General features: G+C 35.4%; 2 protein-coding genes and 2 pseudogenes across 5 annotated transcripts in view; 2 read left to right on the top strand and 2 right to left on the bottom strand.

The window, feature by feature from the left end:
- The window catches only part of LOC144841347 (folliculin-like), a 50504-nt gene that overhangs the window by 35286 nt on the left and 2040 nt on the right, over positions 1-13178 (bottom strand). The gene's annotated exons all lie outside the window — the stretch shown is intronic.
- LOC144839448 (uncharacterized) lies at positions 318-6895 on the top strand. Its single transcript, XM_078694807.1, has 10 exons — positions 318-414; positions 1913-2047; positions 2262-2390; positions 2529-4142; positions 4301-4408; positions 4566-4667; positions 4876-4983; positions 5537-5607; positions 6026-6151; positions 6299-6895. Exons 2-10 carry the CDS (start codon positions 1916-1918, stop codon positions 6453-6455), a joined length of 2547 nt encoding a protein of 848 aa, XP_078550933.1. The 5' UTR covers positions 318-414; positions 1913-1915; the 3' UTR covers positions 6456-6895.
- Positions 6577-8689, bottom strand: LOC144839449 (cytochrome P450 3A9 pseudogene; annotated as a pseudogene).
- Positions 10600-12298, top strand: LOC144841266 (cytochrome P450 3A24 pseudogene; annotated as a pseudogene).

Genomic DNA, 13178 nt, shown 5'->3' with positions numbered 1-13178 from the left:
AATATTATATTTAAAATTCATGCTTATACCTGAGCTTTAAAATTCAGTGACTTATTTCTATTTTATATCACTGTGCTCTTCACTGGCGCCAAATTGTGTCCACTTGAGCACAGTGTATTAACACACGAAAAGATATTAAAATTAGTGACTTATTTCTATTTTATATCACTGTGCTCCACCGGTGCTAAATTTGGTCCACTGGAGCAGTTACCGTAGTACTATTTCTAATTCGGAAGTAAATAAAGGCATAAATGTCGCTCCGTAGAAGTAGAGAATGCTCGATCGTCGAAATGACGCTCTGAATATACCTCTGGTTGGTTGGAGAGTGGAATGTTGTTTATCATGACACGACACAACTCGCGGCTAATTAGTAATATAAATGGAATTAAAACGTAAAAATACATTTATATAAAGGTAAATACTGTATAAGAGTAAAATAAGGAACAAAAGTTACATGTGTAGGATTAGCCTCAGCCTGAGCTCTTCCATCCAAAAACCTAACCTCGATTAATTGCAGCTAACTAGGGCCTATTATCTATACTAAGCCGTAGCCTGTTAGGCCTAGCGTAGTAGGCTAATCATCCCCTAGGGATCTCATCCCCTAGGGATCTCCTCCCCTAGCTAGAGGCCCTAGAAAAGGCCTAGAAAGGGTGAACAGACGGGCCCGATCGCCTTAGGCGTTGGGCCCGATAGTCTTAATCGTTGGGCCCGATAGTCTTAACATTGGGGCCGATAGCCAAGTGTATCGTTTGTAAATCCGTTCCATCTAGGCTAGGCTAGTTTATAATTGGTGAGGATGGATTTATCTTAAAACATGTTAAATAAATGAAATATGCCTATAATCAAATGAAAATTAAATTTATACCTGTTTAGAACGCTGATAAACAACTTAAAGCATATCGGACAGTAACAATGTCGTAATATCGCAATAACTTTAAGCCTAAACGCTACACGTCAAAAAGTTGGAATAAACAATTTTTATATACAACATTGAATATTTTAACGTGTTGATGTGCTGCACACTGGACCACCTCTATTAATAATACGCTCATGTACATAGTTTATTACATTTGTATCACAAATTCGTGGCAAGAACACCCTTCTTAATTTATTTTATGGTGAACAATAAATAATAAATCCAATTCGTTTTCGTGGACCCGATCGTCTTCCCTTTTTTATAATGGGCCTGATCGTCTAATTATATTGGCCCGATTGTCCACACAGTTGAGCCTGAACGTCCACACACGTTGGTACCCGATCGTCTTTAAAAAAACACCGATCTGGCCCCGATTGTCCTTGGCCACGATCGTCTGTCAATCCTAGAAAGTAGGACAGGTCTAACATTAACAACAGAACACAGCCAGTAAAGTGTCGTAGTAGGGGCCAAGCCAAGGCAGCCCCGGCTGAATGAGACAGTCGACTACGTTGGGCTAGCCTAGATAGATGGGGCTGCTTAGTTGGTAATTATTATGAGAGTTTAGTAGTAGAGCCACCCAAATCTAAAGGTATTTCTTTTTACTCTGGGTACCCGAGTCTAGGACTTACTCATTTTCTCCTCCTCTTCTTCCTCCACTATTAAGTAAAAAGTGCGATTTTAAAAGTACTACTCCCTTATTCGTTGTAGTATTGAGCTGGGATTTGGCATGAATATACTACAGGGACATGTCCTCAAAGCTATAGAGCCGGATTTTTAATTTTCAAACCGAATGCAGCCATATGACGTCTCGAAGATGGTACCGTATAGCCGTATTTGATGTGTATTTGACGTTACATCCGGTCTTATGACGTCATTACAGCTTCTTTTGCTGTACCCCGAGTATCACACATTCGTGCTTGTTTAAACAAAATTCCACAGATAGATTAAATATATCAAACTATTTTTTTTTGCTTTTGTTTATTATACTGTATAAAGAAAATGGAGGAAATTCAGAGACTTCTTGATCTTTACCAACGACTTGCAATTGAATCTGATCATGAAACTGAACAAGCAAGTTTGACGTTTGTTTCTACATTTAAAATTAATGGCTGTCCAATTATACCACCACTGGTAAGTATTTATTTATTTTATTTATTTTTATTTTAACCATATTTAATGAGGGTGATCCATCCAGCATTTGCTGTTTATTTACTGGAAAGGACTACAACTGTGAATATTCTTCAATCCCAACAAATTTTATTTTTTTTTTATGTGCAACTTTTTAACTGTACAAAATATGGCTACTACCAATATATTTGTGATTTTGTGGTGTTTTTTTTTTCAGATGACCGATAAAAAACGAAAAGAGATGGTTGCTTACCGAAATTTAGCAGTACAGAAACAGGAAGCCATTGAAAAATACCGAAAACAGAAATTGATTGATAAAGTACAGGCTATAGTGGACAACATAGATGTAAGACATTACATAAGGATTTATTTTTTATGCAAAAAGTAGATTTTGCAATGCATTGTGGACCTCCAATGCATTGTACACCTCCTTCTGCATCCTCACATGTTGTATTTAAATAAAAAAGTATTTCATACTTTGCAGGATAAAAGAACACCTCAAGAAACCCAAGCTGTTTCTAATCTAAACTTGAAACCAAAAGAAATTGTGCAATTGGGTCAACAGTCTTTGCAGATAATATTATCAAGCACTGAAGATGATAAACATGGCACTAATGTCATGAAAAAAGACAACACTCATGAATCAAATACATCGATAGTCATACTAAGTACTAGTGGAAGTGAACTGACCTCACCAGTTGATGGAATAACTAGTGACAAACCAGATTGCAAAATCCTAGAGCAACCATCACCACCTAACATCACAAGTGACTGTCTTACCCCTAAAGAAGTGGCTTCATCAAGCAGTAGCGGCACTGACAACAGTTGTCTGTTACCGACAGTAGTTCCTGCAAGAGGTGTTGTCGGTCAAGAGCTTGATTCGATTACTATTCTTGCTGGAGACTCACAAAGTTCTGATAATTTATCAAGGAATTTTCCAAGTGTACAAGATAGTTTGGATTTTGAAAGAGTTAGAGAGAGTGTTAGCGATTCTGAAACTTTAAGGAATTATCTTGGTGAATATTCTTCATTACCGACTCCTGGGCCATCATCAACTCCAGATGTATCCACAGTATTATCACAGAATACCAGATTGAATTCAGACCAATTACATACAAAACTGAATGATGATATGGACGAAGATAAAACAGCTGATAGCGTGATCGTTTCAACAACAGAGAGTAGCGTTTTAGACACCCTGGGTCAATCCTGTACTCTCCCAATCAGTCTTGTAACTGAAAGCACCTGCTCAACCCTCTATGAAGTTTCAGAACCGTGGAACATGCCACATGATTATCAGACTGATTTAGAAAATACTGAAGGATCGACGCCAACTCCATCACATGTGAGAAGGAACTCTTACACATTGGATCATCCTTCACCAGCACTTCTTGAGGCACAGGCTCAAAACCGAGCACCCCATATTCAAGGTCAAACCCAATCAAAGTCAGTACGAAGAGTTCTTGACTTGTCTGATCGGGACTATCGGGATTCCTCTCAAGAACCAGATGAGAGAATTTCAAACCAGAAAGCGTCTCCTGATGGACAAGGAGATGACTTTAAGAGCAATATTGATTTGGAAATTAAAAGTACTAAGACTGAAAGTAAAGATGACTTCTCCAAGACCAAAGTGCAATGTACTGATGCAGTTGGTGAACAAACAATGTTCGATGCGAAAGGATTTGACCATGAATCTGAGACAAGTGTGAGTTATCTGCAGCAACAAATGGATCTTCTGGAGACTATGCAAAAGACAATGATGGAAGAACAACAAAGACAACTACGATCTCTTATGGAACAGCAACAATTGCAACAGCAGAAAATGCATGAGGAGATGGCAGATTTGGAAAAACAAATGCATGATAGAAATCGTATAGAATCACAGATGACTGTTGCAGAAGACCAGAGTTCTGATCATGTAGGACTTGATGCAAAATTTGTAGAACTTTCTTTTTCAACACATAGAGTGATTGATCATAGCTCTTCTTTGGTATCAGATAGCACAGGTTATCAAGCATGTGATCATTCAAGCTTTTCTACTAATGATGATGATAGACACATTCCAAAATGGAAGGCACCAACAATACAAAATATGAAAGTAAGTCTATGTTTTGGGACATGTTTACTTCTTGTAATGTCCTGACATGTTTACTTCTTGTAATGTCCTAGCCTAATAATAACCTTAATGTATATGTTATTTGTTTACATTACTCCAGATTTACATCTACTATATCTGCTATTTTCAATCTTCTTTAGGTTCATAATGATACACCTTTTAACAAGGTTTCTGCTGTTTCTAAGGGTTACCTAACGAGGAAGTTGATGAAGACAGATAAAGTGCAATCAATTATTAGAACAATAAAGGTAACAACATTAATTTCATCTTGGAAAACTGTTAAAACTGAGAACATTAGTTGAAAAAAAAATTGTCCAAAATTAAATTTAAAAAACTGGTTCCCTAGTAATAGTAATACTGCTTTTTCAAATGATTTTTTATGTAGTTTTCAATTTGTATTTGTAGGACATGTGGCAATTTATATGGCAATTTCAAACTGAGACACCAGTCAAGAGAGGGGTTTTATCAAGTTCAGACACAGTGCTAGCTAATAGAGTTTTTTCACAGGTTAGTTTATATTAAAAATTCTTAATAATTTTATGGACAGTTAAAATCATTGGTAGAAAATCTATGCATTCAATAACAATTTTAAAATTTAAACTTTAAACAAGTTTCTAGCAATCTTTATTCCAGCAACCCCTCTTTTAAATCAAGGGTGTACCACTGTATGCAAGCAGCAACCAAATGTATTTAAAGCTGTTTTTTTATGTTGCAGTTGCGGGCAGCACAGTTTGAACTGCATGACATCTTCTTTGATGTGTCAGTTACTGAAAGAATGGCAATCATCGCCCATCAAAGACTTTTGAATCTGGACAAATCTAAGGTATCGGATACAGATTTTATTGTTCCTTAAGAAATTTATCATACCCTTTTCTTTCTTAAGTAATAGTAAATATAAATGTATAACAAAAATTAATCAAGAACATTACATTCTAATTTAATAACATTAAATTTAATATAATAATATAAAATAAATATATTATGAAGGCTAGTGTTACCCAAAGCTCCGCTAATTTTTCTGGCTTTGGCTTTTTGTTTATTTTATTTTGTATCTCCATTGAGATCCAGCCACTGATACCCACAGCATTGTCATTATTTTCAGTAATTTGCCTTTGGATTTATATACAATAAATATGATATATTGATCAAAGAATGTTCTACCTACTCTTCAAAACCAGTATAAAATTACACATAAAATAAGCACTTTTTTATTTAGTTATTCATTTAATTTGTTTATTTATTTTTATATTTATATGCAAGCTTTGCTATTTTCGTCTCCCTTGGAATTTGTTTGTTTTTCCTACAAAAATTCTTTTATGACTGTATTGTACAAATTGATGATAAGGTAAATAAATAAATTTCAATTTAATTTTTAGACAAATAAAGAGCAAGGCCAAAAAATATCAACTGCGACTCGTAAAGCAATGGAACGAAGACAGCAAATGAGGTAAACACAATACTAACTATCTTAGGAAACGTAGGTATATTTTGAAATAAACCATTGAACAAATATAATAGTTTTGAAAAATATTCTATGTATACACCATATTCTGTGCCGAATTCAGAGTTATGTCGTGCGCATATGGTAGCAATTTATAAAAAAGCTTTTCGTACACAATTTATAGTAGATAATAAAAGGCCACCTTGTAGATATTAAATGGTGGTTGGTCTGCACCCCATGGACAAACACATTTCCTTTTGTATTGACTTATAAGTGCTTGGCAGTGGTTGTTTTTTATATATAAAATGTATTGTACCCTATGAGCTCCATGACTTGCCTACCTTTAAATTGTGACGAACAAAACATAAAAAATGACTGAAATAGTAGTAGTAATTAAAATGTTTTGCCGGGGTTTCTTTTGTAGAACTGCAGAAACGAAAGTATTTGGTCGCCCACAAACAGCGCCACCTGCCGACTATAAACACATGCAAACAAGAGGAATAAAAGGAAAGAGCAATTTACCTAGCCATAAAGAAAATGTAGAGGATAAGTAAGTATTATAATATTAATAAAGAAAAAAAGGCACAATAATGAGACAAACCATTAAGTTGTAGGGTTTGTGACAAGGGTAGAAAAATATGCTGCGCAGAAATATATTAAAAGTATTTAAACTATTTTTTATTTAATTAAATTTCAGAAAGTTAAGGAGCCTAAACAAGTCAGTAAAAGTGAAATCTGGTGTCGTCTCCAAGACAAGGTCTCCATCAAGGAATGTTAGAAAGACCGCACACCCATTCTCAAGACCAATGTCTGCAGCATCAAGGAGGTCAACACAGACATCGTTGAAATCATAGAATCAAAATGGTTACATTAGTCATAATCAAAACAAACATACATTGTTTAAATCATAGAATTGAAATGTTTCCATTTCTGTATTTATTATTGGTGTCATAAAGAAAAACAAACACAATCATATCAATGCTTTATTTATTTATTATTTTTAACAAAAACAAAATTGTACAATAGTACCTATCTCCATCATGATTGAGTTATTTGATGTCACGGCAAAGGCACTGAAACTGTTAAACAAAATGTTTTGTTGACATTATTTTTCAATACTGAATGAGTGATCCAAATGTAATGCTTTATTTAAATCAAAATGGCAATAAAATTATGAATGTAATTAATTTAGGCATTCAAATTAGTAATTATTAAACAAATTATATCAAACTAATTAAAAATATTTTTTAGTTTAATAAAACATACAATTTCTTTTGTTTTGGACAAAGTCCGATTTTATGTGTATGTCTGTAATTTACTGTCCGTAGAGAAATTGTAATACAGTACATTATTAATCAATTTATTTTAGTATTTTATCCTTAACTATGAATTATTATTGTTATTCTCTTTTCTCAAATCCCAATTGGAAACCAGATATGGGCATTATCCTTCCAAGTTCCTTGGAGGTCAGAGGAATAGGTGTTGTAGACACAGGCACGGGGCGATAATTTCTCAAAATATGCACTAAAGAGAATTTCACCGTCATTAGTACATATCTCATACCCACACAGTTCCGAGGCCCGTGACCAAATGGGATCCACGCCATCGGATGCCGCTTCTCCTTGTTTTCTTTGGTGAATCTATCTGGGTCAAATTTCTCTGGATCCGGCCATATTTTTGTATCGTGATGTATTGCCCAGATTGGTATAGTAACATTGGTTCCCTTTTCAATAGTTAATCCATCATAAGTCCATGTCTCGTTACAAACTCTGTCTGTAAACACAGCTGGTGGATACATCCGTAAGGTTTCTTGTATGACTTGGTCAAGATAACATAGTTTAAATACAGTGTCATATGTTAGGTCACCTTCTTTCTCAATATTCTTTTCGATTTCTTCATATAATTTCTTTTCTACATCGGTATTAATCGCTAAAGCATATGAGGTAAGTGACAGGAGTGTGCTCGTGGCGTCATATCCGGCTAAGATGAAAGTTACAGCTTGCGCCATTAGTTCATCAGTTGTAAGACCTCGCTTGGTCGACTTATCTGGTTCTGCATCATCAAATTGAGTTATAAGACCATCGTCCTCTTCTTCTACGTCCATTTTATGAGAGTCAACCATTAAGCTGATAAAATCTTTGCGATCAACTGAAGGATTGTCCTTAATACTTTGGATAATCTGTTCAGTTACATCTACAAAGAACTTAACGGGTTCCATTGGCAGAATGTTAAACCCAATAGCTTCAAAGAATTTTGCTGATTTTGGGAACATCATAATAATGGCGAAAAGCCACACTCGTCCTCCGTTAAGGAATGTATTCATATGTTTTATAAAGGGACTATTTGGATCGTTCTGCGAATCTAACTTGAGTCCAAAATGTGTAATAGCTACTATGTCCATCATCGTACATCCGTACAATTCCCTTACATTAGTCTCACTCTTTGAAGACGCTATTGCTTCAATCCTGTCAGACAATACTCGACATGCAGTATTTATAAGCGGTACCATACGTTTCATCATCCCAGAACTAAAGGCAGGCGTAACCGTGCTCCGAATACGCTTCCATTCTTTCCCAGTTACAGTAGTTAAACCTTTATCCAATGGCTTCATGTTGACATCTTCAAACACCCGGTGATTATGGAAGGATGAGAAATCCTTGATTAGAATCTGTCGTAATTTATCAAGATCACCAACTATTAGCTGCGGCTTTCTCCCTTCATACATACCCACGATTGGACCATACTCTGACATATATCTACCTTGTCCTTGATGCATTCCATACTTGACAAACGTATCATAACCATTACCTATAAAAGGTAGAGGTTTAGGTCCAGGTATACCTCGAGTCTTCCAATAAGAGTAGTTCCACACGCCGTAAATGTACAGTAAGACCACGACTAACAGAACAAGTATCAAAGTGGTTACATTAAGTCCAAGAAAGAACATTTTGGTCTTTAATATGTTACTGATTTAAGCTATAGTAATAGCATTTAGAGACGCGTTTATGTTGTGCTAAATTATACCCAATAATATAAATGCATTCAACCTGCAGCAAGGGTATATATATAGGCATTGGTGTTATCTCGATGACTAGTAACTCGTTGTGTTATTGTAATTGTTTACACAAACGGAACTAATCGTCGTTTCAATGCCCATATAAGGAAGCAGCATTAATAATCTAAATGTGTAAATAGAGGACCCTAGATTACATGATATAATTCCAAAAAACAATTTTTAGAAAAATCACAGCTATAATTAGATAACATTGCTACGGAAACTAAAACAATGCTATGTCGCAATTATGTACGTTGTATTATCCTGTAACTTGTGACGTGTACCTTGTTCCGTTTGAAAATTGAAAGATTGACTCATTAATTATAATTGTTGTAGTATTTAGCTATGAAAAGTGTAATCAGGACCTTCTATGCTATTAATTCTATAGGCCTTAAATATGAATTGTAGGCCTATTCCTGACCATATTGTAATATCTATAAGTTCGACTAAACCTAATTTGACACAAATATTCAAAGATTGAACAAGGATTTTATAACCTCATTAATTCAATGCCAATTGTGTGAGTGCCATCCGACATTAAAGATGGCTGAAGGGCTATCGATGTAGATCTATGCCTTTTTAGCCATTATTATAACTTACACAAAAGAGATCGAATGGACTTTGGGTATTTAATGATTTATTTTTAGTTAATATTATAATTGTTCGATATCACGAACGCCGTTTCAACCGATGGTGACCATATAAGGGAGGTCTACTCTGACACGTGGTGCCCGTGCATAGGCCTAGTTTATTATTACAACACATGATTTATTAATAGAAATTACCGAACGGTTTAATGTATACGTCACTGATGCCCATATAAGGATAGATCAACAGATTGGAGTGGAGTTGTGGCTTGGTGGTTATGATGCTTGGCTACCACTTCACGGGTCCTGGGTTCAAGTCCCATCACATGTCAGGATTTTTTCTAAGGACAAAATTACAACTCCACTCCCAAAGACTTGTAATAAGACTTTGTTTATGTAGAGCATCTTGTGTATAATTATGTTTGTCTTGTGAACCCTAATGATCAGCAATTTCTGGATGGATCACCCTCATTAAATATGGTCAAAAACATGTGACTTACCCCCGTTCGTGGATATGAACAAAAATATATATAGACTTTGTGATTATCCTAACTATGATAAGCAAACAGCTAGCTTTTACAGAGTACAATGTTATTCAGACATGGTGTTTATTGTCTAGCCTATATAACATTTCATAGATGAAGCAATCGAATTTGCTTTTACATGTAGGCCTATGAGTTCTGAGTTAAATATATTTTTAAATGCAATATTTGATGGAGAGTGAACATTTTTGGATGGTTTTATAATATTATGTACTTAAACGCCGACTCGAGCATTGACAATTTCGTATTTGAAACCCATGTCAATAACTCATGTAGACCTACACATGGAATTTGTTTCTAATTTAATGTTTGAATCATACATTGCTGTACTGTATTAAATAAATTGAAAGAGAAGGGTGAGGTTGGGAGGGGCTGGGGGTGTAATAACAGACTTGTTTAATTGTTTATCTTCCGTATCGCCATTGCATTACTAACTTGTGAACAATGTATACTTTTTTGTAAAAGGTACTTTTTCGTAATGATATATCTACTAGAATAATAATTAAACTTTTAAATGCTCAAACTTCGTGTACGGTATGTAAAAGCTATTTGTTTAGCATTGTTTGTGTATTGGTCTATTCTTATTAATATAATGTATGTATAATGTAGCACTGAATCTATAGGTTAAGTTTAAACTTTGATTATGGGCATCACTTGAAAAGACGGTTGGTGCCGTTTGTAAACATAATTATAATGCCTTTGTGTAATACAATACATGTAGTTATTGATTTTCGCAGTGTCGACCTGCTGCTAAAGATTGGACATTTTTTACAGGCGCACTAGCTCATCCACTTAGGCCTATACTCGTAAAGTATTAAAAACCAACATGTTCTTTCTTGGACTTAATGTAACCACTTTGATACTTGTTGTGTTAGTCGTGGTCTTACTGTACATTTACGGCGTGTGGAACTACTCTTATTGGAAGACTCGAGGTATACCTGGACCTAAACCTCTACCTTTTATAGGTAACGGCTATGATATGTTTTTTAAGTATGGGAAGGATCAAGGACAGAGTAGATATATGTCAGAGTATGGTCCAATCGTGGGTATGTATGAAGGGAGAAAGCCGCAGCTAATAGTTGGTGATCTTGATAAATTACGACAGATTCTAATCAAGGATTTCTCATCATTCCATGATCACCGGGTGTTCGAAGATATCAACATGAAGCCATTGGATAAAGGTATACTTGCTGTGACTGGGAAAGAATGGAAGCGTATTCGGAGCACGGTTACGCCTGCCTTTAGTTCTGGGATGATGAAACGTATGGTACCGCTTATAAATACTGCATGTCGGGTATTGTCTGACAGGATTGAAGCAATAGCATCTTCAAAGAGTGAGACTAATGTAAGGGAATTATACGGATGTACGATGATGGACATAGTAGCTATTACACATTTTGGACTCAAGTTAGATTCGCAGAACGATCCAAATAGTCCATTTATAAAACATATGAATACATTAATTAACGGAGGACGAATGTGGCTTTTCGCCCTGGGCATGATGTTCCCTAAATCAGTAAAAATATTTGAGGCTATTGGGATTGATGTTATGCCAATGGAACCTAGGAAGTTCTTTGTAGATGTAACTGAAAAGATCGTCAAAAGTATTAACGACAATCCTTCAGTTGATCGCAAAGATTTTATCAGCTTAATGGTTGACTCTCATAAAATGGACGTAGAAGAAGAGGACGATGGTCTTATAACTCAATTTGATGATGCAGAACCAGATAAGTCGACCAAGCGAGGTCTTACAACTGATGAACTAATGGCGCAAGCTGTAACTTTCATCTTAGCCGGATATGACGCCACGAGCACACTCCTGTCACTTACCTCATATGCTTTAGCGATTAATACCGATGTAGAAAAGAAATTATATGAAGAAATCGAAAAGAATATTAAGAAAGAAGGTGACCTAACATATGACACTGTATTTAAACTATGTTATCTTGACCAAGTCATACAAGAAACCTTACGGATGTATCCACCAGCTGTGTTTACAGACAGAGTTTGTAACGAGACATGGACTTATGATGGATTAACTATTGAGAAGGGAACCAATGTTACTATACCAATCTGGGCAATACATCACGATCCAAAAATATGGCCGGATCCAGAGAAATTTGATCCAGATAGATTCACCAAAGAAAACAAGGAGAAGCGGCATCCGATGGCGTGGATCCCATTTGGTCACGGGCCTCGGAACTGTGTGGGTATGAGATATGCACTAATGACGGTGAAATTCGCATTAGTGTATGTTTTGAGAAATTATCGACCTGTGCCTGTGTCTACAACACCTATTCCTCTGACCTGCAATGAGAATGGAAGGATAATGCCAGCATCTGGTTGCCAATTGGGATTTGAGAAAAGAGAATGAAATTAACAGTGAAGGATCCTAATAATATTAAATAGGCTTTTACTTTTGGACAGTAAATTACAGACTAATTCGATTCCTATATTGAAACTTTTGTCCCCCAAAAAACAAATTAATTTAAATTAGTAAGTTGTATGATTCGTTTGTATCATTATATTGAAATATATCCTAATTGCATTGCATTTTGTTTATTGTGTTGTGTAGGTATTTCTATAGTTCAGTGTTAACACTTAGTATGATTCTGTCTTTTCATCAATAAAATATCATTGAAAAATATTGTATTAACTGTTTTCCGTAGCCATTTTGATTCTATTTCGATTTCAACGATGTAGGACTATGTCCGGTTGATGCTGAGACATTGGTCTTGAGAAAGGACGTTTTCTTAGCACAAATCACAAGCCTAAATGGCGGCTCTGGTTAAACTGTGTGTGTGCTTATATTGCAAAACTCCTCCCCAAATAATAAATACGGTATATTAGAATATTAAAAAACTTAGAATATTACCAAAATTGGTAACTGTGCTTTCGACGTGTTTAATGGCCTTACAAGATCGTTTCAATTGATGCCCATAGAATATTCTGGAATTAATTTTTTTGCGGGTTTAGGGCGGAATCACCTTTTTTGAACAATAAAGAAATACTAAATTCGAAAACTAATTTTGCTCCATGTCAATCAACGTTGAATTGAAAGGTTTTTAATTTTAATTGGCGATACCAACAGCAAGGGTACGAAGGGTGGGGAAGAGGTCACACTATTAATTATATATATAAATCAATGTGTTGCGTAGCACTTTGTAAATTATATATAAATCATACTGTAAATTATAGAAACAGTGCTCATATTCGGAACATGATCTCATAATCGTTCGAGCATAGCTCATTGGCTAAAGTTCCGTATTTTTTAGTTGTATGAAAAAATGTCTCTGGCGGGATTCGAACCGTTTTAACCGTTGCGTATTAAAGTTGGAATTTATTCTGACTTGTTAGGCCTTCACTGATGAGAGAATGTATCTGGTGGGTGAT

This window comes from Antedon bifida, chromosome 4, assembly GCF_963402885.1.
Source record: "Antedon bifida chromosome 4, ecAntBifi1.1, whole genome shotgun sequence".
Taxonomy (NCBI): Eukaryota; Metazoa; Echinodermata; class Crinoidea; order Comatulida; family Antedonidae; genus Antedon; species Antedon bifida.
This window is presented reverse-complemented; position numbering and strand designations above follow the sequence as displayed.

What these genes read in the sequence shown, in the direction of transcription:
- LOC144839448 (XM_078694807.1), top strand. Translation starts at nt 1,916, where the DNA reads ATGGAGGAAATTCAGAGACTTCTTGATCTTTACCAACGACTTGCAATT. An exon ending in GTCCAATTATACCACCACTG is followed by an intron (nt 2,048 to 2,261) that starts GTAAGTATTTAT and finishes TTTTTTTTTCAG; the next exon opens with ATGACCGATAAAAAACGAAA. An exon ending in GAACGAAGACAGCAAATGAG is followed by an intron (nt 5,608 to 6,025) that starts GTAAACACAATA and finishes TTTCTTTTGTAG; the next exon opens with AACTGCAGAAACGAAAGTAT.